The 22957-nt window shown below is 33.2% G+C and overlaps 4 protein-coding genes across 4 annotated transcripts; 3 read left to right on the top strand and 1 right to left on the bottom strand.

Moving 5' to 3' along the window:
- Window positions 1-95: 95 nt before the first annotated feature.
- Window positions 96-2232, top strand: TRIADDRAFT_54163 (uncharacterized protein; the record flags this gene model as incomplete). Its single annotated transcript, XM_002110802.1, has 6 exons — window positions 96-244; window positions 1022-1213; window positions 1378-1434; window positions 1565-1598; window positions 1812-1922; window positions 2122-2232. The coding sequence occupies 6 exons, from the start codon at window positions 96-98 to the stop codon at window positions 2230-2232; spliced, it is 654 nt and encodes a 217-aa protein (XP_002110838.1).
- An 808-nt stretch (window positions 2233-3040) lies between these two features.
- Window positions 3041-6495, bottom strand: TRIADDRAFT_22538 (uncharacterized protein; the record flags this gene model as incomplete). Its single annotated transcript, XM_002110268.1, has 11 exons — window positions 3041-3153; window positions 3246-3409; window positions 3603-3757; window positions 3844-3934; window positions 4033-4106; window positions 4196-4229; window positions 4318-4412; window positions 4513-4602; window positions 4772-4819; window positions 5003-5099; window positions 6323-6495. 11 exons carry the CDS (start codon window positions 6493-6495, stop codon window positions 3041-3043), a joined length of 1134 nt encoding a protein of 377 aa, XP_002110304.1.
- Window positions 6496-8586: 2091 nt separating this feature from the next.
- Window positions 8587-13193, top strand: TRIADDRAFT_63723 (expressed hypothetical protein; the record flags this gene model as incomplete). Its single annotated transcript, XM_002110801.1, has 10 exons — window positions 8587-8641; window positions 8764-8819; window positions 9228-9302; window positions 9386-9448; window positions 9598-9715; window positions 9943-10022; window positions 10549-10614; window positions 10763-10840; window positions 11009-11149; window positions 13128-13193. 10 exons carry the CDS (start codon window positions 8587-8589, stop codon window positions 13191-13193), a joined length of 798 nt encoding a protein of 265 aa, XP_002110837.1.
- Window positions 13194-13427: 234 nt separating this feature from the next.
- Window positions 13428-17936, top strand: TRIADDRAFT_54160 (uncharacterized protein; the record flags this gene model as incomplete). The annotated part of the gene is made up of 10 exons (XM_002110800.1): window positions 13428-13476; window positions 14660-14736; window positions 14999-15073; window positions 15226-15288; window positions 15393-15564; window positions 15707-15804; window positions 16035-16100; window positions 16270-16347; window positions 16419-16559; window positions 17775-17936. 10 exons carry the CDS (start codon window positions 13428-13430, stop codon window positions 17934-17936), a joined length of 981 nt encoding a protein of 326 aa, XP_002110836.1.
- Window positions 17937-22957: the final 5021 nt, after the last annotated feature.

The raw sequence follows: 22957 nt of genomic DNA, 5'->3' as shown, positions 1-22957 counted from the left end.
TTCGTATTTAGATTTGAAAATAGAAACATCTTTATCGCTTCCTTGACGATTCTGCGAATAGAATATAATAGAAGCGCAATAGTGATAGCCTTAATATGGCTCACAGTGATCGAGATGAGATCGATTTTGCAAAATTAGAAAAAGAATTATCCAATGCACTCGAGGCTGATAAGAAATATTGGCGAGAGAATGATGCTAAAATTAGAGCTGTTGGACAACGTGTTGGAACCTATGAAGAATTTAAGTAAGAAATTTTCTTATTATTTGGTGCAATTAGTTAAGTACTTATATAGGTAGCTATCAGAGCTCAAAGTGGTATCTCGATATTAATCAAATATCATCAGGATTTAATTATTCAATGTAAAGGAAATCGAATCAGTTCTAAAAGTATACAGCTTGTTAAAGACCATTAATTTCATTTATAATAACTGCTATAATTTACTAGATTATTAGTAAAGGAAATTGAAATAATTTAAAGTTGTGAATATTAAATAATGATAGAAATCAAATTATTTCACACGGGTATAAAAAATGAAAGTGAGATACACGAGTACCATAGGACTGATTAAAGAAGACCGGAATAATCTTATCTTTGACCATTAGAGTTTCCTATATTATTGAAGTAGACAGAAGTAAAGGGCAAATAAATATTTTACGTCTTAGTTTATAATCTTGTTGAAAGTGTTAATACAGGAAATTAAATGGATAGATTAATTCATTTCGTTTTGGGCGTTGAGATGCATCGATCTATTTTTCCTTCTATTAGTAAGAATGTAATAATTTTAGCCCAGGCTACCGTATTTAGGGTAAGTTATCCATATTCGTTTCGGGTCTTACTATGTCTAAAATTGACTTCCTTCTGTCGTTATGTAATAATTTAAGCACGTAAATATGAGATTAAATGGATATATCGATCTAGTTAGCTTTGGCTTTAAATGTGTAACTTTGACTTTCTTTGAATTGCAAGAATGAATCAGCTTGAATATGGTTACAAAACATTTTATATACCTTGTCATTGTAGAGGAATTGTGGCTGCATCTCATCTTCGGCCTTTAGATCGCAAAGAAGGATTAATAACTAACGAAAGAATAACTCAGACTTGGAATGCTGCAGCTAGTAAAAATGATCAGGACGCAGCAGAAATAGCTGCAAGTATCCCAAGCAGTAATGAACAAGATTGGAACGTTAAAACGGCGGTTGAATTTGAAAGGCGGTGGAAACAACTCCAGTCAAACCATGAGAGATATAAGTTGGTTATCATTTTTATCAACTGAGACTGTAGTATTGTGCAATTACATAACTTTATAGTATTTTAATATTGTATGCCTTTATCAAAATTTTTATTTAAATAATTATACTACGTTCAATTTCATTTAGATTTCTTTGTAGGCTAGGAGGAGAAAGATTATATCAACTATATAAAACGGAAGTCAGGTAGATAAATTTCGAATGAATAACAATTTGCTACTGTTAGCCGTTCTCTAATATGAAAAAAAGCTTCGTATATAAATTGTAATCGTACAGTTTATGTAACGGATACTGATAAAAATCTTTTACATGTTAGTAACTTAGAAGGGTTATTACAAGTCCTCCATGAGGTCAGTAGGATATACGATGCTTTATTTTAATGATATAACGTATGATTTATATTAATACGTGATACCTAGTTGTAGTAAACTTTATTGCATAATAATTTAAACATTATATTTCACTGCAATGGCAAACATTCGGTAGTAGCAGAAAGTGTTAACATGCTCGTAAGGTATGAATTTGAAGGCTCTAACAGAAATTTCATCTTTACATAATGTTAGTGCTATCAACCAGCTGATGCTCAAGTAATTTATCATATGCTATATTGTATAACTAAATCTGACCGATTCAGTTTAACAATCATGTTCTTTGGAAAGCAAGAAAAAGCATGTGTAAGTTGACGGATAGTATAGATGTAAAGTGTTGCAATATTATAATAATGGATCCTATAAAAACATTAAAAATAGCTGGTTATAACATCATAATTAATATCAATTTTCTAAAGTAGTGATAGGCTATCACTATTTATTAAGATTTCGAGTCAATTTCAAATTTTCTTTCAAAGCTAATGTATTACTTTTCTAATTTTAGTCTACAGAGCTATTAGTTAAATTAAAGGATAGCCTTTCCAATCAAGATATCCAAAGCATAACTTTCAATGAAGATGATTTAGTCAAACTACGAAAAAAGTATGGTTTATAGTTGTATAGTGACTGAATAATTTTGAAAATAACACGATGTGTTAGTTGCCTTATGCACATACAATATTTGTATGCAAGTGAGAAGAAATTATTCAACATAGAGTAGGTACATATATGGCTGCATATTTGTGATAATTTGGTAACTTGAATACGAGATACAATTTAAAAATTTTTTCCTATGGTACTGTATACTCGTATTTATACTTATAATTGCTACCGTCTGCCGTGATATCCCTTTCCCTTATGTAGTAGCCACAACGTAAAATCTAGATTGAAATTCTACTATAAGTCTTTTGTAAATACTTTTTTATCTTAAACCAAATTTTGTATCATAAGATGATGCAGTGTCATTCCCCTATAGTTTAGTACATCATAACTTAATGAATTTTTATTTACTCTTGGCTTCTATTCCTGTTCAAATATTCATCTTTCGAGAAATTACACAAATTTATTGCAGTTTGATATAATTTTATTTATTACATCAATAAAAGAAACAGCATTAAATTTTAAGAGTAATATCACAATTTAAATGTTCTTGCAAGCATCCATTTTACAAGATGAATTGGCAAATACGATATTTCCTTCTACTCCAAGAAGCTCATCAAGCGTACGTCAAATAGATGACAATATAGCTATTAATTACTACAAAAAATTGTATGATTTTTCGCGCCAATAGTAAGTCATTTTTGTCATAAGAAAAGCGTTGTTTATCAAGTAAATCTTGTCAACACAAGACGTAGATGCTATACTTCACTTACTAAATCGCAATCAAGAGTAGTAATAATCAGCATCGATGACACTTTGCTTCACTAAATTTTGCTTTTACTCACAACGTCGATTCGATGCCAACTATTATTCATGACTCCACGCAAATTCCATATTGAAGGTGCATCTCCAGGCATGCTATTTGATGCATAGTCCCCTAAAATTAATCGATTAGATTGATTGTAAATTATTGTCTTATTAAAGTGAACGTATTTTAGAACTACAGTATCTTGATATGAGTGAACTTACACGCTCGACAGACGATACGGCATGGGGAAGGCATAGATCTAACGGTGTATGTCCAAAGAAACCAACTCCAATATCTATTAGTATTATCCTTTATTTCACCATTTATCGTTGTGGCAGGCTCCCACGTAACGCCGTTGTCTAAAGAGACGTCCACTCTGGCAATCCTATCAGATATTGAACGTGGAAAGTTCAACTTATCATTTAAAATTATACATGCAATCATTTACAGTCTTCAAAAGTTCAAAAACACTATTAAGAAAATGTACTACGTTATGATCGAGGTACATGATCATAAATATTGTACAATATTGTGGGTATTTGAAACTATAGCAGGCGTTTGAATAATTTCTGGCTAACCTGTGCCCATTAGATAATGCATAGCCCTTAATAGCGTATGGGCTACCGGTATCTATAGCTGCTCCATTCTTTGGTTCTAGAATAGCAGCCTGAACAGACAACTCCTGAATTGGAGGACTCTTATCCCACCATTGATCAACGTTATCCCAGTTTACCTAAAATGATTATTTAAGTTTGCGACGCTATATTAACAAAGTTTTTCTTCAAACATAATGGTTATTAATATGTATACGCAGCATACTTGTGGAAGAAATAGTTTGTAATCTCGGCGTTGAAAATAATTTGTAGATTCTTCCTTTTGCACGACAATAGATTTTAACCATTTGACACTCCTGGGAAATAAAGAAATTAATAGCCAACTCTAAGTGACATTCAATGAAAACGCTACTTACAGTAAGCTATTAGACATGCGAGCATAAAAGATGCTAACCTTGCGCCGATATATCCTGGAACTACTACCCGTAGAGGATAGCCATGATCTCTTGGTAATTCTTCTCCATTCATCTGTCACAGGTAAGTCATTTGGACAATAAACAAAGGTTAGTTTCACCGACAAAAAGTGTAAGACGAAAGAAAATTGTAACATGATGAACCTCGTAAGCGAGCAACACATCTCCTTGCGGATCCCTAAGCAGGTTGAAATGCAACCATATAAGTTTAAAGGTTGGTAATACGGTTAAAGTATGAAACAACGGGGTTATTTTAATTTATTTACATGGCCTTTGGTATCGGTATCGAAGATCCATATCCAGTATTGTCTTTGCAAATATCAAATCCCTCAAAGCAGACGTGATATTGCCTAAAATTGGACTACGCATAGCAATGAATTAATTAATTAACATGTCCATTCATCAAGAATGTTCTTAGTAGGCTAATACTGGTAAAGCCAATAGCAACAGTAGTATCTAACCTCGATAATTCCAGCCGCATGTAAGACCAAACGTAGGGGTACACCGCCCCAAATGCCATTGCTAATTGCAGCCGGTCCCCATGTTACACCCTATAGGTAAGAAGTTCATTAAGTACTGTAGGTATACCGGACGTTTTAAATTAAATATCAGCTTCTGTCCGTGCTAGCATGTATGTATATATTCTACAATTACGTAAGTAGCCGTATAAAAGGTCAATGATTGCTTTGGCTACAGTTTATTAATTCCGTGATTTTTTACCTTAACAGTTTTGATTTTATTGAGTTCATCTCTTCTATTGCCAGCGCACTATGTTGCAATATAGACAATACCCTGTTAGGCGTCCCGTTTGATAGATTGCTTTACTATGAATAATTAATAATTATACACGTCTACGGCTATCAACCATTAAGCGGAATTCTGAAGATTTCAACAATTGCTTTCAAGGTGCAAGTGACATACTAGGAACTTTATCAACGTAGATTAACTTACCATTAAAGTTGCCATGACCTGAACTTTTGGGAATTGAGATTTTAATTCTGATAATGAAAGACTAATAGGCTGTGGAACGTCGCCACCAATCATTAACCTGTAAGAATATAAATTTAAAGGATATTTATTAGACTTTAATTCAATGTACTATTTTCGATGGGACTACTGGTGATGTAGAATCCGTGTATAGCAGCAAATTATTTATTAATAACAGAGTTTGTGAGACTGTATTCTAGTTGAATCGACTATATTGTTTATAGATTGATTGGTCTTCAATTTATATTTAATTTACGAATATGTATGATTTTAAATTTCAGTACATTGGAAGTATCATAATCTCACAATACGCTAACTATAATGCAATCAACTTATTAATATTTGCAAGGTTAATGATTACATCAACTACTGTACGCATATAACTGGTTAATGTAGTTTCTGAGCAGCTATTGAATACTTGGTCCCGGAAATTAACATGTCTTTACTAAATGGTATCCTCGCACCGGGTATTAATTATGCAATAGATTATTGATGATGGCGATTCCTATATTTACTATTGCTATTTATGCATCAACATGATCACTTTCTTATGTTTGGCATGTCCAGAATGAAAGCGTAGAACTTATACTTAAACTACAGTATTGTAATTTTTGTAGCAGAGCCACTGAGAATAAGCGATATACAAACTAAAATAGGGATCACGATCATCCTTTTATCACTTTTAAATCAGTAGGGTAAGCCAAAGTTGCTGCCTTGATGAGTTAGGGTTAGGCTACAGTAGAAGATCGTTGAGTTTCTCTACGTTAACTAAGAACGATGAAAGACAGATGTACACGATAGTACACATAAAGCAGCGTCCATTAAAGAGTTGCTTCATTTCTGATTTTCCAATAAATCATTCGTTTTCCCTTAAGTCAATTATGTAGGAATTACAGTTATAAACTGATTGTCTATAAAATTTAGACTACTGTCCTCATTTTATCCGTTTTAAGGTATGCAAAAGTTGCTGTCTGTCAGGCATAGAATAAGTCAGATACGTCGCTGTGTTTATGTCCATCCAGAAAGATGAAAACACATATAAAGTAGTGTCAATTCAAGGCTTGCATCATTTATGATGTTTTAGTCAATCCTTCCTTTTCTCGAACATAAATGATGGACAAATTATAACCTTAACAGATTTGGATAGCTTTCTACTCGTCGATAGTGATCGGCAGTAGAGGCTGAATAGAGCTCGCCTGCATCGAAGCCATCGATTTGTGCCTGGCGCTGCAGATCGGGTGAAAGATAGTCTCCTAACTTGTACAATATCCCATGAATTCTTACCGGTAAGATTCTCCTGGTAGAGAAGGTACTGGGGCATGATTTCGTACGTAGAAATAGTCGTTAGGTGTGACATAATTCCGAATTAAGGCATCACAAGGTGGTTCAGCATTGAATGGCTGCTGTTGATTGACTGTAAAATCTGGTCGTCGTTTGGGTTCGTTGTTGTAACTCATTTTCAAGCAAGGTTAGCATTAGTAGAGACGCTAGCAACTCCTTCCACACTGAGCTGTCTCTACAGTATTATTTATCCACACTTTGTTAATAATTAATATCAAGTTTTAATCTGTGCAAGACCTCCTCCTAATTAACGTTGGAGGAAAGGATTTGCCCCTTAGTTGGTCGTGAAAAAATGGCTGTTGGCTCCTGGAAATAGCTTCCCCCGTTTCCGACCAAAACGTCACGTAGACAAAGAATAATATTGCGTCAGCTTGAAGGTGTACAGTACAATCTGTGCGTAGGCAGCCCTGGACCGGACAGGACTAGCAGCACCCTAGACGTTGAACGGACTATGGTGACATTACTTTTGCTACAGTAGTTTTCATTGTATAGAATTCACCTCTATTGGATTGTGAACAAGTGGAGTACAGTACAGTACCGTATAGACAATAAGCACTGCAAAGAATCGTCACGAGTGCGACTGTACTGTAGTACACGTAGTGCAAAACAGTAGCAAAAGTGATGTCACTATGCTAAGGCTACAGAGTGGTACTCAACGTAATGATCTGACGCAGTCAAGAAAATTTTCTTTATTTACCTTCTTTATTTGCATCAGAATTTCACTGCAAATAGTACTGTATAACTAGTATAGAGTAGTAGGGCAAAAGAAAAACCGGTATGTTTTGTGGGCAAAAGAAAAACCCTAACCAACATACCGGTTTTATTCTTTGTCGCTAGAAGCTCTCATCCACCGAGGTCATTGCAAGGGAATTTGTCGACATCGCCTGTCCTGTAAACTACTGCTTGTTACCTTGTAGAGTACGCAACATAGAACATGGCCAATCCCAGATATCGTACAATACTATTTACGGCTTATCTACGCCTTTATCTACTGTTACTAGATTAAGATCACATGCTAGAAATGTTTACGTCCATTAGGATATGGTATTCAAGTTATGTTCGCACTAGAGCTGATTTGTTGTCACAGTTCTTTATGTCTCGTTAATGTGGGTATGATATCGCGCTTGGCTTGGGCTTCCAAAAAAAGTAGACTAAAAGAAAGGAAAGCTCAAAATCTCAGATTCTTGATCTCGTTACAGGGATAATGTACTTTTCAAGTTTTCAAGTTGTTATTTATGCATGAATACAGCAGTCCATGATTTGATTCCATGATTGTACTGTAGCAAACTGCAGAAACTGCATCAAACTATCCTTGCAGCTAAGTTGGATATCCATCGTGGATACTATAGTATACCATTGTAGACACGCGATACCGTTAAAATAATCAGTAAAGATAATTTATTGATCACATATTGACTAGAGGGAGCGACCATTTCCCGTCCCTTTCTCCTTGACTAGCCCTTGCCTCTAATGCTGTACACTTTACAGTACAGTAGGTCTATACGGCTACAAATGTACTGCGGTAGGGTACAGTCAAATGACCAGTAAAAAAGGTAAAAGGCCTGCCTACTTTGGTGTGGCCTCATCCGTTTCTCCGTCCCTCCCCCCCTTCGTAGCTTCTGCGCAGGCCCAAGTCAAACTTTCATACCATAAGCGTACTGTACCGTACATTGGACTACCGTACTGAAAGTGCCGTACTAAAAGGTCAGCCTATTTTGGTGTGGCCTCGTCCGTTTCTCCGTCCTTCCCTCTTTTGGCAACTTCCGCCCAGGCCAAGGTCAAACTTCTATACGATCAACGTACAGTACTGACCGTGCAGTACAGTACTGTATTGTGCAGTACATTAAACTACCGTACTAAAAGGTCAGCCTGCTTTGGTTAAGGCCTCGTCCGTTTCTCCGTCCCTCCCTCTTTTTGCAACTTACGCCCAGGCCCAGGTCAAACTTCCATACGATAAACCGACTTACCGTACTGGCGTCAGTTACAGTATGGTAACGGGACGGTGCATGACGTCATCGCCATCCTTAATCGGGCTAATTAAGTTTCCGAAACCTCCATCAAAAGGCTTTCTCAAGTTGGATCGCTATTCCTAGTCTACTGGCTAGCAGCAATTACTCTACCAAGTGAAAAATTTCCCTAGCAACATTTCCTAGCCTCGATCGCTGCCAATCCATATCAATCATTATTTGGGCTCATCTACGGCAAATATGGCTACAGCATCGATCTATTTATTATTTGTGGTTTACGCTATGCTCGGCGCAGGTACAATCCCTTCATAACTTGATATCATTCTTGTTCAGATAACCAGCTTTGTTACAACTTTGAGCATTCACAATGCCATTAATGATCATGGGATTTGTAACATTAACTCAACTCTACAGTAGGTAACTTCCACAACGTTGCCGCCTCCAATGTTGCTGAACGCAATCTCAATTTGCAGGTTTGAATAAAGTTATAATAATGGTGTAACCATACTAATCTTGACAAATAGCAACAACTAGATTAAAATGAGTCGTACAAAATCAATTTCTTCCAATGTATATGGTACCGCTAAAACTCGATCTCGGCTAATAAGCATAATAACACATATACTCGTTAGATACGTATTGTGTGAGATGCTTTAAGTCATATGCTGTAAATGTAATTTTGATATAGGATAGACTACGACTAAACTCATTTGTCAATTAGCATCAACTTTGAGATAAAGTGAATATTTGCAATAGTAGCGATTAGATAATACAAGGGCGATAATTACAATTACCTTATACTTTGTCATAATAAGATTATTATCATCTTAGCTGCTTGATTAATTATCTAATTGACGTTATTGTATCGAAATATACTTAAGAACACACCCGAACCCTTCTTCTGCGTATACGTTGCAAGGCATCTTAAGCATTTATTAAACTACAAATACACCGCGGTAAGTGAAAGTTCCATTTCCTCGATTAAGATATTCTAAGAAACCGTATGAGTTTATCAGGTACATTTAATTCTGCGTTAAAGGAATATTTAGCCGAGAATGCTAAATATATGTGTCAAGCTCTTCCTACAGAATTAAAATCACATGTAAGTAAAGTAGATAATAATCATTACCCTCACACTTGATTTAAATAAAACTGCCTTTTAGTGAATAGAATATTAAAAATACAATTACTAATTTGGGATAGATATTAATGAAGCTCATTTGTTTCTCTATTTGACATATTAACGCTTAGTGCGATCAAAATATTGAATCATACGCTTTGAATTTAATAATATCCCTGCAAAGTGCTAGCAGTGCTGAAGATTTCTGTTATAAGAACACGTTGAAGAATCAAGCTCAGTTTTCTTCTCGTAAGATTATCTTTCATTCGATAATATCTAAGTATTAAGCGAACAAGAAAAGCTTTTGTATTTGGCATACTATAGTTTTACTATTGTACATCCGCGCTTTAATCAAAAACATTCATTTATATAATTGCCATCAATCTACTAAAAATTAGCCTAGATAGATGTACCAAATATATTAATAGTACGAAATTGGATGGATTAAAGCCTACTCTATAATTATCTTTTTATAGCTATGAGATTTACAAACTGTAGCATATGCAAACTGTATTTTTCAATTTTCGAAAAAGTTCTTAACGATCCCAGCGAAGTGGTAAGTACGACAAATAGTGTTGTTAAACGAACCAGGCTTATGTAATAAAACAGGAAATTTTGCAAGAAATATTAGTTCTTATTTTAATATTTTGAAGATACTTTATCACAAAGCCGTATTTGCAGTAGGTCTGATCTTTGCGTAATTTTATTATGTGAAAAACTTAAGCAAACCAAAGCGCGACAGCAATTTCTACGAGTGAAATTATTGTAGTTATATCTATATAGTGTGTTTGAATCGCATATACTGTAGTTCTGGCAGTTTAAAAGAGTAGGTGATTTCCGAGCGCTACTGCTGTTTCATATCAAATTTAAAGTGTTAAATTATTTCATTAAATTTTTAGTGGTAACATATATCTTTATTGATGAATTACTAAGATCGTATTATAAGTCAAAATATGCTTCTTCCTACTCTTAAACTGCGAGTAATTCAGATAATTATGACATACTATTCGTTGCTAAAAACGTTATTACTAAGCACTGCACTTTTTTACAACTTTAATGCTATAACTCACGGAATATCCCAGGAAATACTTAAAAATACCTTTATTACAACAGTTTGTAATCTGCTAGATGGAAAAATGAGAGCTAAGGTTTGTTGGATTTAGCAAATTGCTTTAATTATTCAGGAAATAATTCGAAATTAACTTTCTCGTGGATCACTCCAATGATGAACACGTAGAGATGCTCTTTGTTTAACCGGAATTATCAATCAATGTATTCTTAAATATATTTTTGCAGTGTATTGATGTTGCAAATGAGGTTCTTCCCTATATTCTAAAAGCACTCGCTAGTTTACCTCCTCGAACCCTTTGCTTCGTAAGTATTTAATTTCGCGATTAGTGTCTGAATGATAACGATTTAATAGTTTCACTTGATCAAAAAGTAAGAGTGATACTCGCGTATAATCATTATAATATCGTTTCCTAGCCAAATTTTGGTATTTAAGCTTGCATTCTTAAGTTCATCCTTACTGTTTATTCTCAGATAATCTTAGATACATGCACCGGTCCTAATAGTGAAGCTAATGCCATATTTTTGAATAAAGTCTATGAATTGATACCTAATAAGTGTATCTTTGGACCAGTCTATGGTTGTCTTAATTACAAAACTATGCAACAGTGCAACGTAAGTGCATCTCCGTTAGCAATCGTAGGAATTGTGTCTTATAATATAGCAAGGTGCTGACGATAATCATTGTAGGAATATCGTTATTAAGTATTATGACTATTTTGATAACTCAATATTTCCTTTGATACAATTTTTTAATTTTATTTTTCAGTCCGAAAAACATTGCCTTCCTTTAATGAAGCTGTAGTTATGATTGCCGTCTTTATAGTCACAATTGTTATATGTCAATTAGAATTGACATATATCCTCTACAAAATAATGTAATACAGATTACTACAAGTTCTAATTGAAATCGAACTTGTGATAGAATCGAAAGTTAGTGAAACAGTAACAAATTTACAAAATTAGGATAACATTTGAAGTTTCTATTGTTACTGCCAAGGTTAATATTCAATGTTTTCAAGTAGAATTCATTATAAGAAACCAAAGTATTTTTAAAAAGGCTTTATACGTATACAATACTATACATATACGTATATATGTGCCGGCCTAAGTTTTAACAAATTCTCATGTACTAATTATGAGGATGCTAAATAAACGAAGAATCTAGAAATAAACGCCGCTTGATATCGTCATTTCGATATCCACCTAGTAATTAGCAATGACTTAAAATTGTTACAATCAAAAAGAGAACATACTAGCTAATGGCATTGTTCATTCAATAATCTCGTAAATATGCCAGATAATGAGCTTGCAATCTTTGTTAACTTGTCTTATGCATCCGTAATGAGGTAATAAACAGTAATAGCGTCTATATTTTAATTTACATGAAATTCGCAGGTACCAACTCAAACCATAATACCTATTAATTGAGAATGAATTCAGGAGCATGGGTAGAGTGAGCTAGTTTCAGAATTAATTATACTAGCATGGACTCACTCTATATGATTTTATCCACTTCAATACCAAATGGTAGCTTTTAGAAAGGTGAAAAAATTATCATTGGTGGAAATACAACACTGCTTTGCAGTATTTGAGCCCACTTACATACTGCGATAAAATACACTGCGATATAACTATGTAATTAGCTAATCAGGTAGCTACTAAATAACCGATAAATAATTTTAGTTACCATTGCCAAGTATACTACAGCCTATAATTTGGACTATATGGTCACGGTAGATGCACATGAGGTCAAAAAAGAAATTACTAGAATATTGAAAAATTATTCTAGGCAGAAATACTGTACAGCTTAGATAATAATTTTTGAATACCAGTGCATTAAAATTTTTCTGATGGATTAGTTTTAACATAGTCTAAATCAGAATTGAATGAGTTTGTTTGAATTATTATATTAATAAGTAAATTTAAGAAAGAATAGATATTTAAGAGGATATACTGTAAACAGGCTGCTATCGCCTTTGAGATAAACATGAATCGATATTCCGTAGAAGGTTATGAAAACAGTTCTACTTCCTTATTGATCTAAAAATAGCTTGATTTACATGTGCTTTTATATTATACTTGCAACTATATAGGGGAATACTCGTATAAGAGATTTGAGTCTTGAATGTAAAAGTTCAGATGCTTAATGTTTACAATTTGGAATGAGCTCAATAATGTTGTTTGCGTTATTCGAATGCTAGGGGTCATTTATAAGTCACATTATGGTCGTTAATGTCATGGTGGTAAAGACGATAATTTAATCCCATAGCACCACTCTATAACTGGAAATGAACAACTGATGTAAACTAATACCTTAGCAATATTCCTCTTACATTCAGAGAGAATTTTGGGGCTTTTCAAGCAGTCATAAGAAGGTTCAAATTTTTAGCCGTTCAAGTTATCGCCATGCTCTCTGAACTATGACGTAATGCTAGTTCCTCCAGTATTTCAATACAGATTCCTTTTAAATTGCTTGACTAGTGATTTAATAGATTCTATCATTTCATTACTGTTAGCCTCCACTGAACTCTAACCTACATGAACATCCGATAGCATGAATAATTCATATTTCTTTCATTCTTTTCATTAGCTAAATAATGAGATCTTCATAGCTTTTAATAATAATAACAAAGTCATTGTACTATTTCAAATGTAATTAGAAAAGGGAGTAACGATTACATCGATGCATAACAATTAAGTAAAGGTAATAAACTATCAACAGGCTTGCTTCTCTACTATTTAAATCATTACTAGTGCAATCTACAGGGGTAGTATAAGATAACACTCGTGAAAGTAGGAATCAGTGCTCATAAAGACCGAAAGATCATTCCCAGCAACTGATTATTTTTAATAGACTTAATTGTAACTTTTTCCCCCAAAAAACTGAACAATGAAAGCTTTCATCTTATTACTTATTGCCTTTTATCTATGCCAACTAGGTAAAAAAATAGTTTATTAAGTTCGATTTAGCTTACAGCTTGTGATGTTTGCTATCTTAACCAAGTTTTCTGCGATAGCTACTACTGTGCTATTTTAATTCTCTGAACTATGCACTTATAATTGCAATAGAAGAACTTTAGCTTACTCATATTATTTGATCAAGTCTTAGCTGTTGTAGATATCGTCTAAACGATCTAGTTTTTATAGCTATTGTGGCAGTTAATTGCTGATTCTACAATTGCTCATGAAGAAATTGCTTATTAAGCTTGAGAGGCGACATAAAGTGATTTTTATAGCTTTCATGACATTCAATTGTTGACTAGTCGCTCACGGAAAAATTGCTTATCATCCTTGGGAATCGCTTATTAAGTGATTCCATAACATATTGCATCTTTTCTGAATAGATGGTAGCAAGAGTTCATAGATGCATTATACTTACTTATTGCATAGTTAAGCCATCTTTTGATCGTGCTGACCTAAGAGAATCGCGATTTGATGAATATGCTTCATTTACAACATGTAGCAGTATTTTGCTATTAAAAGTTGGAAGAGCTCTATCCTATACAAATACCTTATACCAATACCTGTCCATATAGGAAGATAATATTGTTTAATTTTAGAAGATGATCTGCATGAGTTAGATTCAGCAGTAGCCCATATGTTGTTGCGATATTTCTTAATTTCGGTCATAATCATAGTCAGTTATGAAAGCAAAGAGATTTATTTAGGTGACCATTTCGTCTTTGACAAATTATTAGGTTGAGGAGCAGAAAGAGTTTATGCACTTATTATTAGGATATAATTAATAGCTTAAATAACCGTTATTGAGTAGCTACTCTATACTTTATCGACGCTTGCAATTTGTTATTTGAAAATAGGCCTTTTAAGTTACTATGGTTATTATAGTAGGAGATGCTAGTTTACAGTTGAATGTTCGGGCTACCGCAAAACCACTTTGTACTTAGATTGATTTTATTACAATATTAATGAGATATTGCACGGAATATTAGAATCGGAGACTGCAATTATGCCATTTGAGTTGTATTTCTTTAAAAGAAGAGTAGAAAGAGTTTCATTAAATAGCTTTAATAACAATATTTGTGTAGCTTTGCAATTTTGATATTTATAATAAAGTTATTCAATTAGCATGACACTAAATTTACGTATGATTGGACGTTTAAGGCTATAGCAAAACTGTTGAAATGAAAATGATAAAACCTGCCAATCATGTTTCATCACCACTGCCTGAAAAGCTAAAAGTAAGTCAATAATTGAATGATAATTACCTACGTGTAGTATTATTAATATCTATGCTAGATTTTATAACATATACGCATACCTGAAATTATAAATTGTTGAAGCTATAAAAATGATGTTCAAGGAACTAGCATAGTTTTCAATAATAAATCTAAATTCAGTATTAAAGCTTTCATTTGAATTCTATTCTACTTAAATAATAAATTAACACAGATTTATTAATTGACGATTAAAATTTATTTTATTCGATTATATCGGTGATAGGATCTTCAGGAACCATTTTCCTGCGTATTTACTACAAGAATAATTCGACAGTGGTTACACCTTAATAATACCAAAGTAAAGATTCCAACTATAGGAAATTGTTCTAATTTGAGACACTATGATTATGTTTAGATTAAAGAGAATATTATACAATGAGCCCAAACAGTCTTGCTATAATTTTCTCAATTAAAACACTAATAAGTCCCTATTTTATCTTTTTAAAACAGGAATTTTTTATAAAACAAGCTTTCAAGCTATGTAATAGAATATCCTCTAACGTTCGCTCCATGGTATAGAGTATATTTGAATTCGATAAACTTTTGCACATTTAGCTGCACTGGATATATAGATAACTGTACTAAAATAATTTTTGATTTTGTAATGAAATTTTTAGCCTTCATCTGCTGCTAAAATGCAGTGTCAAGTTAGGGTTCGACATTTTCTGGAAAGGATATTTGCTTATATCGAGCTAGGAGAAAAGCCTGAGCAAATTTGTCGTGAATTGACCATGGCAAGAAAATTGCTGCCGCAAGCTAAAAAATTGAGTCTACCTGATATGCCAACGAGTAAGGAATACTTATAAAATTGGCCGATGGTTAACGCAACTGAGCTATTAAATGATCAAATTTTGCTAATGGAACTTGGCTTTTGGCTAAGCAATGTTAGCGAATTGTCTAAAACTGTTATTACTGTATGGCTCTAATATAGTTGCTCCCTTTCCTGGAGATATGAACAGTACTATATGTGGTTTATGCGAATACTTGTTTGCCCTTATTGATCAAGAATTACAAGAACCAAAGGAATTTGTAAGGGAATAATTTATGTTTGGATTGTTGATGATGATTATTTTTTGTATATTATTTCACCATACTATCTAAGAAATCGCCTATTGAATGATATTTGTATAAGAAATACTTTTACTGCGTGATTTTTTATTGTTTTATAAATTTTATAACAATTTAAATGGAAAATTTTGATTACGGTAGCATCTAAAATGATAATAATCTAATTTCTAGTTACTTTTTTATCTATCCAGCAAAACTTAATTAGTTCTTTTAGAATGCAAGTCTGTAATGATTTACCACCACCAGAAAATCAAGAGGTCGGCAAAGCTTAATAGGAAAATGAAAATTTGAACCATATTTATGCTTGTTTATATTTGAGCTTCTCCATGAGTTAGATATGATTTGATCGTGATAGAACTGCATTACTAATGTCGTACCTAGCAATGATAAAATTAAAACTAAATCTTTCTATTTTGAAAATTTTAGTGTTTGTATTTCGCCAACAATGACTTAGCTTATTTAATTGAAGCTTTTATCAACTTACCTCCACGAGTAGATTGCTTTGTAAGTTTTACTGTTAGACTGATTGAGTTAATTGGGATAATTTTTAAATGAAATTTCTATTGATATGATAGTTATTTCTGAATGTTTGCGTTGGGCCGTCAGGACAACAGCATTTTAATATCTTAAACAAGATCGATCAATTAATTCCTGATCGATGCGTTTTGGGATCCATCTACGGCTGTTATAATCAAGAATTTGCAGAACGGTGTAATGTAAGTATAAGGAAAGTAATTTTAACATTTTATTTCTGGAGATTTGTCATCATCATGTCGGATTTCTATCAAGTTATGGGAATTTAAGGTTCATCAATCAAGACTCGCATATTTTAATTCTGATTATAGATGAAAAAGCAGTGCAGTAAGATGCTCAGTGGTCAATAATGAACTAGAAAATTACCACTATCAAATATGATTTAGTCGGAATACCCTTGAAAGGATTACAAGAAATAGGAAAAGTAAATTTATTTTAACGTACTATCCGTGAACCTTTCCTAGCGTCCTACTTAAGCTCCTGATATCGACACCATCTTGATGAACAAGTAGGCATTGGATGCAATGCTACTTCATCCACGTTAAATTAAATTTTAAATCTTAGTCATCGCTTAATAGCAGATTTATCAGCTTGGATTAAATAAGAGAGTAAAGTGTGATATCAGTAGCATAAGAAGATTACAGTTTGTTTACTGGATAGCGTTTCATTTCTATATGTGTTTAGAGCGAAAGTAGTATTTAAGTTACAGCTTTTATCTCCTCATCCTTTATGATAACTAAAATTTTGTATTCCTGGTTTCAATTAGTGATTACTGTCGTGTTTGATCTCTTAGCTTTAATTTCATAGAATCTGTAAATGATAAATTTATATCCAATCATGTTACCGCAAGATGATTTTCTTGCTCTATAATAAACGATATATTGCATTAATTCCATTTAATACCAAAAAGAGGCTTCACAATGTTTCGCGAGAATCTTTATTAATTTTGCGTCGAAAATGAATTTAATATGCACAAATGGCTGTGTCAAAAAGATGCAATAGCCTGATTATTTTATAATTAATTTTGATCAATACTGTTTCGTTCAAATTACTACTCCACTTACTTTGACTACGCTACAGTGCATATGCAATTGCTATACCTTATAATCCTTTGATGAAAAAACATCCCTTATCCTTTCCATTAGAAAATATCCTAGTACCTAAGTATTGAATATTCTAAATTGGTAGTTGCTTGCTTTTCATGTGATTATTGCAAGCTGCAATTATAATAGCCGCAAGTAATGATAATCCGGGACTCAAGCGGATAAATTTTATTTTATTAAAGCTACTGTAACCTTTCGCCTTTGTAATGGTCACGATGGACAAAGTAGCCTTCAAATGTTGCATCGTGTTCATGAACTTGTGCCTAATGGGTGTGTTTTGGGACCAATTTATAGCTGTTAAATCCAAGAATTCACAGAGCAATGTTATATATATCAAAATTTCATGTTATTTACTTTGCTTTTAATCTATCCGAAGCTCCGGCGCTTTATAGTAGCAGTCTTGCAAAGGAAAGCATTTTATTTCCTTTCTTAGATGAAAGAGCATCGCCTGGCTAGGACTCTTAGGAAAAACTAATGAAAACTCTAGTTTAGTCTACATAAGGATAAAAGAAATGTTCTAGACTTTTTAATTAAACTGGGTAAAACGTGTTGCCTTAACATCGTTGCAATGTTAATTAGGGCTGGAAGATAGTTAAGAAGATTATGTCTTGTCTTAACGCCGTTTGAGATATGTTATGATAAACATTGATCTGGTTAAGATTAGCAGATATGATATATTAATGACCAAATCTGCGATAATCTTGAAATCAAAATATAGTTCCAAGATAAATTTACTTAAAATTGATATGTATCGCTAAAACCCTTATCGATGACTGAAATGTCAGGATGCAACGTTATTATTAGAAGGCCGATCAGAAAATATCCTCTAGAATGAAAAACAGTAAAATTTTCAACTATACTATCAACCAGGTAGTTCAAACTTTAACAGAACAATTTAATAAACTATAGTTTCTAAATCTTGTTAGATGAAACGGTGCTTTTTGAACGAGAATTTAAGAAGAGATATTATGATAAAAATCAATTTAGAAATTAACTTCTTACGGCTAGACTACAATAAAGCTATTCTCTACCTTTAATAGATGTCTGTAAAAGGTCAATAACGCAATTTAATAATCTAATTGATACCAACTAGTTAACCAATTCGATAAGAAAGGCATAGTACCATACTTTTGATTATTTTATTGAACCTTGACTACCGAAAGAAGCAATCTCTCATTATAATTTTTTACTTATTGATCAATTTTCATCTCTTGCTATTTGCCAATTGACAAGAAAGCTCATCTAGATAAGCAACCCCAAATTGAATATAAATGTTGGATGCTGCAGTTCTATACTTTATTTGCTATTAGCTCCTTAAATCATACTCTTATCAAATTCAGTACCTTAACTGTTATAATTCATAAAATTTCGACTAAAAATATCTGGAGCAATTCATACTTTGTTTTCAAGTTACTCATTATGAAAACAGGACTAGTTCCAGGTCTGCTTATTAACCTCGAATGGAATTCTACCAGTAGCATGAAAACATCTTAAGGCCGTAAATAGTTTTAGTTACTATTTATCTCATTTTTACTAATAAAATAATTTGCATACTTATAAATGTGGTAACAAAAAACAAACAACGATAAAAATACAATATTACGTCCCTTTTCGATGTTATGATGATGTCACACTGTAGTGAGATAAACTAGGAGGAGGATGATCTCTAACATGAACTAATAAATACCGGCATTACAGCAATACTAGTAGCTGACAGTCTACAGTAACATCAGTTATGAAAACGTGCAACATTTCACTTTAATGATCGGCTTACTTACCTTGGCTGTTCTTCTATTTGGTCATGATTAAAACTTTTGTCATGCCATAAATACAGGGCCAATTTTACATGATTGCTTAGTTTCAAAAGGAATGAGTGATTATACTTGTATGTACTGTGTATCTACATGCATACTACAATTATATTATTAATACAGAAAATCGTAGATTCTTATGTAGTTAGCACACCAGGGACTCGATTTTTTGCATTACATAATCGATTTAATCTATGGGGCCATTCGTAATATTGCACGATGGGCGCTTTCTCAAACTATGATCAACGGAGCACTATATTTTGTTCTGGAGCATGGTATAACAACTCCATGGCCACAGATATTGCATTATTACCGGCCATGCAATTTAAAAAAAATTGATTGTGCGTGCTAATCTTACCTTATATGCTATAATTTTATCGAAATACAAAATTATACCGTATAGCTAAAACATGTGTATGCAAAATTGAACAACATAGATATCATCATTATTTACATATACAGTGCCGTAGCTGATGTATGTGGTGCTAAGTTTCATGTATCGCCCTCATATGGCGATAAAATAATGCTTACATTATGAACCTTACGCTTTTAGCAATACATCATCGATTTTACCTATTGACCATACAAGATATGCCACGATGGATGCTTTATAAGGTAGATCAACATGATGAAGTGTTTAATTCTTTGGTAAATTATTATGATTTTATATGGATATTCATATAGATACTAGAAGAAAAGTTAAAATAACGTGATAGACATACAGTACAGTATAGGTAATCCTTCAGCGTCACGATGCGTATTATACGCTCGCTATACAGCGTAATTTCATGATTAATGTATTTACAATATATCATTACAGTAATGCAGTATGCTATCCGCGTATGTAGTCATTATATGGGGATTGAACTGTGTATCATGGATCTTATACTTTTTCACATTACATCATCGATTTAACGGGTTGGTCGAGCAAGGTATAACACGATGAATGCTTCGTAAAACTTTGATCAATACGACGTGGTATTTAAATTTTGTGATATGTTATTCTAATCTTCTAGGTATACATTATTGAATTATTATTACAATTTAAAAAATTTATCGTAGTATGCCTGGCATAAGCTTCTGTAGTCGTGGTTGCATCCAACTATTGACATTTTAAACACGATAACAGTATTTTAAAACTACTTTGATTGTGTAATATGCAGTAAGCATTCCTGCTGGGCAAATAATGTAAGCTATCAATTCTTTATTATCATCTGGATTATTACCATCTCGATTTGTTTTGAACGAATACTAACGTATAACGTAGGTCAATAAAACTGCTTTCCTAGAGATTACAGTTTCCAATTTTTTCAGGATTGGATTCAAGCATAGCTTAATTTATTAATAGTATCTTGCGTATGTTGATCAAATTATTTTTTAGAGCTAAAATTGCCGTTGCTGAGGTAATAATCTAATTATATATATAAGCGTACATTCCTTTCATCATTTCATGATTGATGTGTAATATTATGTATTTTATACTCATTAAACGGCAATGATGTTATATAATCGATTCGCTTGATGTCATTTTCTACTTATACCTGCTTAGTACAGGGCATATAACGTCTGTTTTTGTATACCTGTAATATTCGAGAGTATACTGTGCTCCAATATCTATAAATCTACGCGTTTGTGTCTGATCATCAATATTCAGCATCCTACTCAAAATCGATTTGAGTATCTCATGCTTTATTGGAGATTACAGTATCTAATTTTTTGATGATTACGTTCAAATGTAGTTTAATTAATTTTATTGACAGTATATTACGTAACTAGATCAAATTAGTTTTTAGAGCTAAAGTTGCTATTACTGAGGTACAGTAATAATCTAATTTTATATACATACCTTTTATCATTTCATGATTGATATGTACTTTGTACTCATTAAATAAAAATGATGTCATATAATCGACTCATGCGTACATCTTTCGATTCGCTTGAAGCCATTTTCTACTTATAACTACTTAATATAGTACAATATCTGTTATTGGGCTTGAGTAATATTCGAAAGTATACCCTTATATCTAAATTTACGCGTTTCTGTCTGTTGATCAACATTGAGTATACTCCTCAATTTCTATTTGATTATCTGTGAAATTGGAACTCGTCCCTCTAGTTCAAAAGTAAACTACTTCATTAAACGTTTCTAAACACGTATATAAACAACTTTATGTTATGGTCTTATAGTAGTATCCACCCATACTACCCCATGCCAATATCCAACCTTGGCAATCGCATCATGGTAGCCAACCCTACGTAGATCGTTTCAATATACAATGAAAGCAGAGAAATGCTCAATCCAATAGTCTCTACTATGACATCCTTCGATGCATGCAGAATAATAACATCTCTATTCCATCACCGCAATCGTTGGTTAGTGGAGATAAATATATATTATTACCGCCTATTACGTTTTCGAAATATACATTCCCTCCACACTTACAATAAGTTCTACCTGGGCCTGCAGTGCTTTGTTGATGGATATTAATTAAAGGTGTTTTTGTTGAAATAAAGAATATCATTCACTGCCATCCTTGCAAAATAACACTTCCAAATTAGGTCATCGCTCGCGAGTAGCTCTATTGACATTAGGCATTCTACCACGTGATGTAAACATAAGAACAATATGCAGGTGGAAGAAATCGATTCGATCTTTTCATCGGTTGGAGATAGTGATGGCATGACTTCATCAGTTTATTTTTAATATATTGATTGCATCGTTAGCTACTCTGTCCAATGGTAGTAAGCAAGGATAAACAACTTGACTGAGTTAGCTTTAAATTAATTTCTATTTATTATTGTCGTCGTCATGTTGCAAAAACGAGCTGTCCTTTAATTAAATGAACTGTAGATTATGGTAATCGGCCTTGCTTGCAATCTCTAGTGTATTGCGCGTACTTTAATTTGTTGTATGATGCACTAGAAGAAGATAGTCGTTTTTTCTCTATCGTTACTACTGTATATGTATATGCACCTTTCATTTTAAACTAATCCTATTCTCATAGACAACCATTTTGCCCACGATAGCTGATACAAGTATCTATTGTACCCGATATGGTATCATACACAATGCGAAAGTCGTCTGGGCGACTCTTTGTTTATTGAAGATGATCGCCGAGTCGAAAAACATTACGTAATGGTTTTAGATTACAATACTTTCCACTGTGTAGTTTAATTCACTGTACTAAGTTCATGGGCACATCCACTGTATTGGTGTTCAAGTCAGTTGGCGAGCTCAGTCTGTCTACTGTCTTTTCCCCTCTTAATGGTATCATCCAACGACGATCGTAGAAGATCCATCAGTATTGTTTCTCTATACTGTGCTGTATAATCAAGACGATAGAACTAGACACATATTGTACATATTACCCATGCAATGCACCGTTAGCCACAGTACTTAGTACTCTAAATCTGGTATCTCCTACCGTTTGTCCGAACAAAATCAATTATCATCACAATATCGATTGATTTAAAAGGCATCGGTAGTACCGCTTACATAAAGTCGAGCAAAATAATCTCATCCGATCAAATAGCGAGTGGTAAGCTGCCAGTTGCTAGAGACAGTTGGTTTCACCTTGATCAGATCGACTTGGAAGTTTTCAAAGTATTGAAAGTAGTTGCCGAATTTTTCATCTAACTTCCCCTGGATAAAATTCAAAATTGAAG

This window comes from Trichoplax adhaerens, genomic scaffold (genome assembly GCF_000150275.1).
Source record: "Trichoplax adhaerens TRIADscaffold_3 genomic scaffold, whole genome shotgun sequence".
Lineage (NCBI taxonomy): Eukaryota > Metazoa > Placozoa > Uniplacotomia > Trichoplacea > Trichoplacidae > Trichoplax > Trichoplax adhaerens.
Note: the sequence above shows the minus strand (reverse complement) of the source record. Positions and strands in the feature narration are given on the sequence as shown.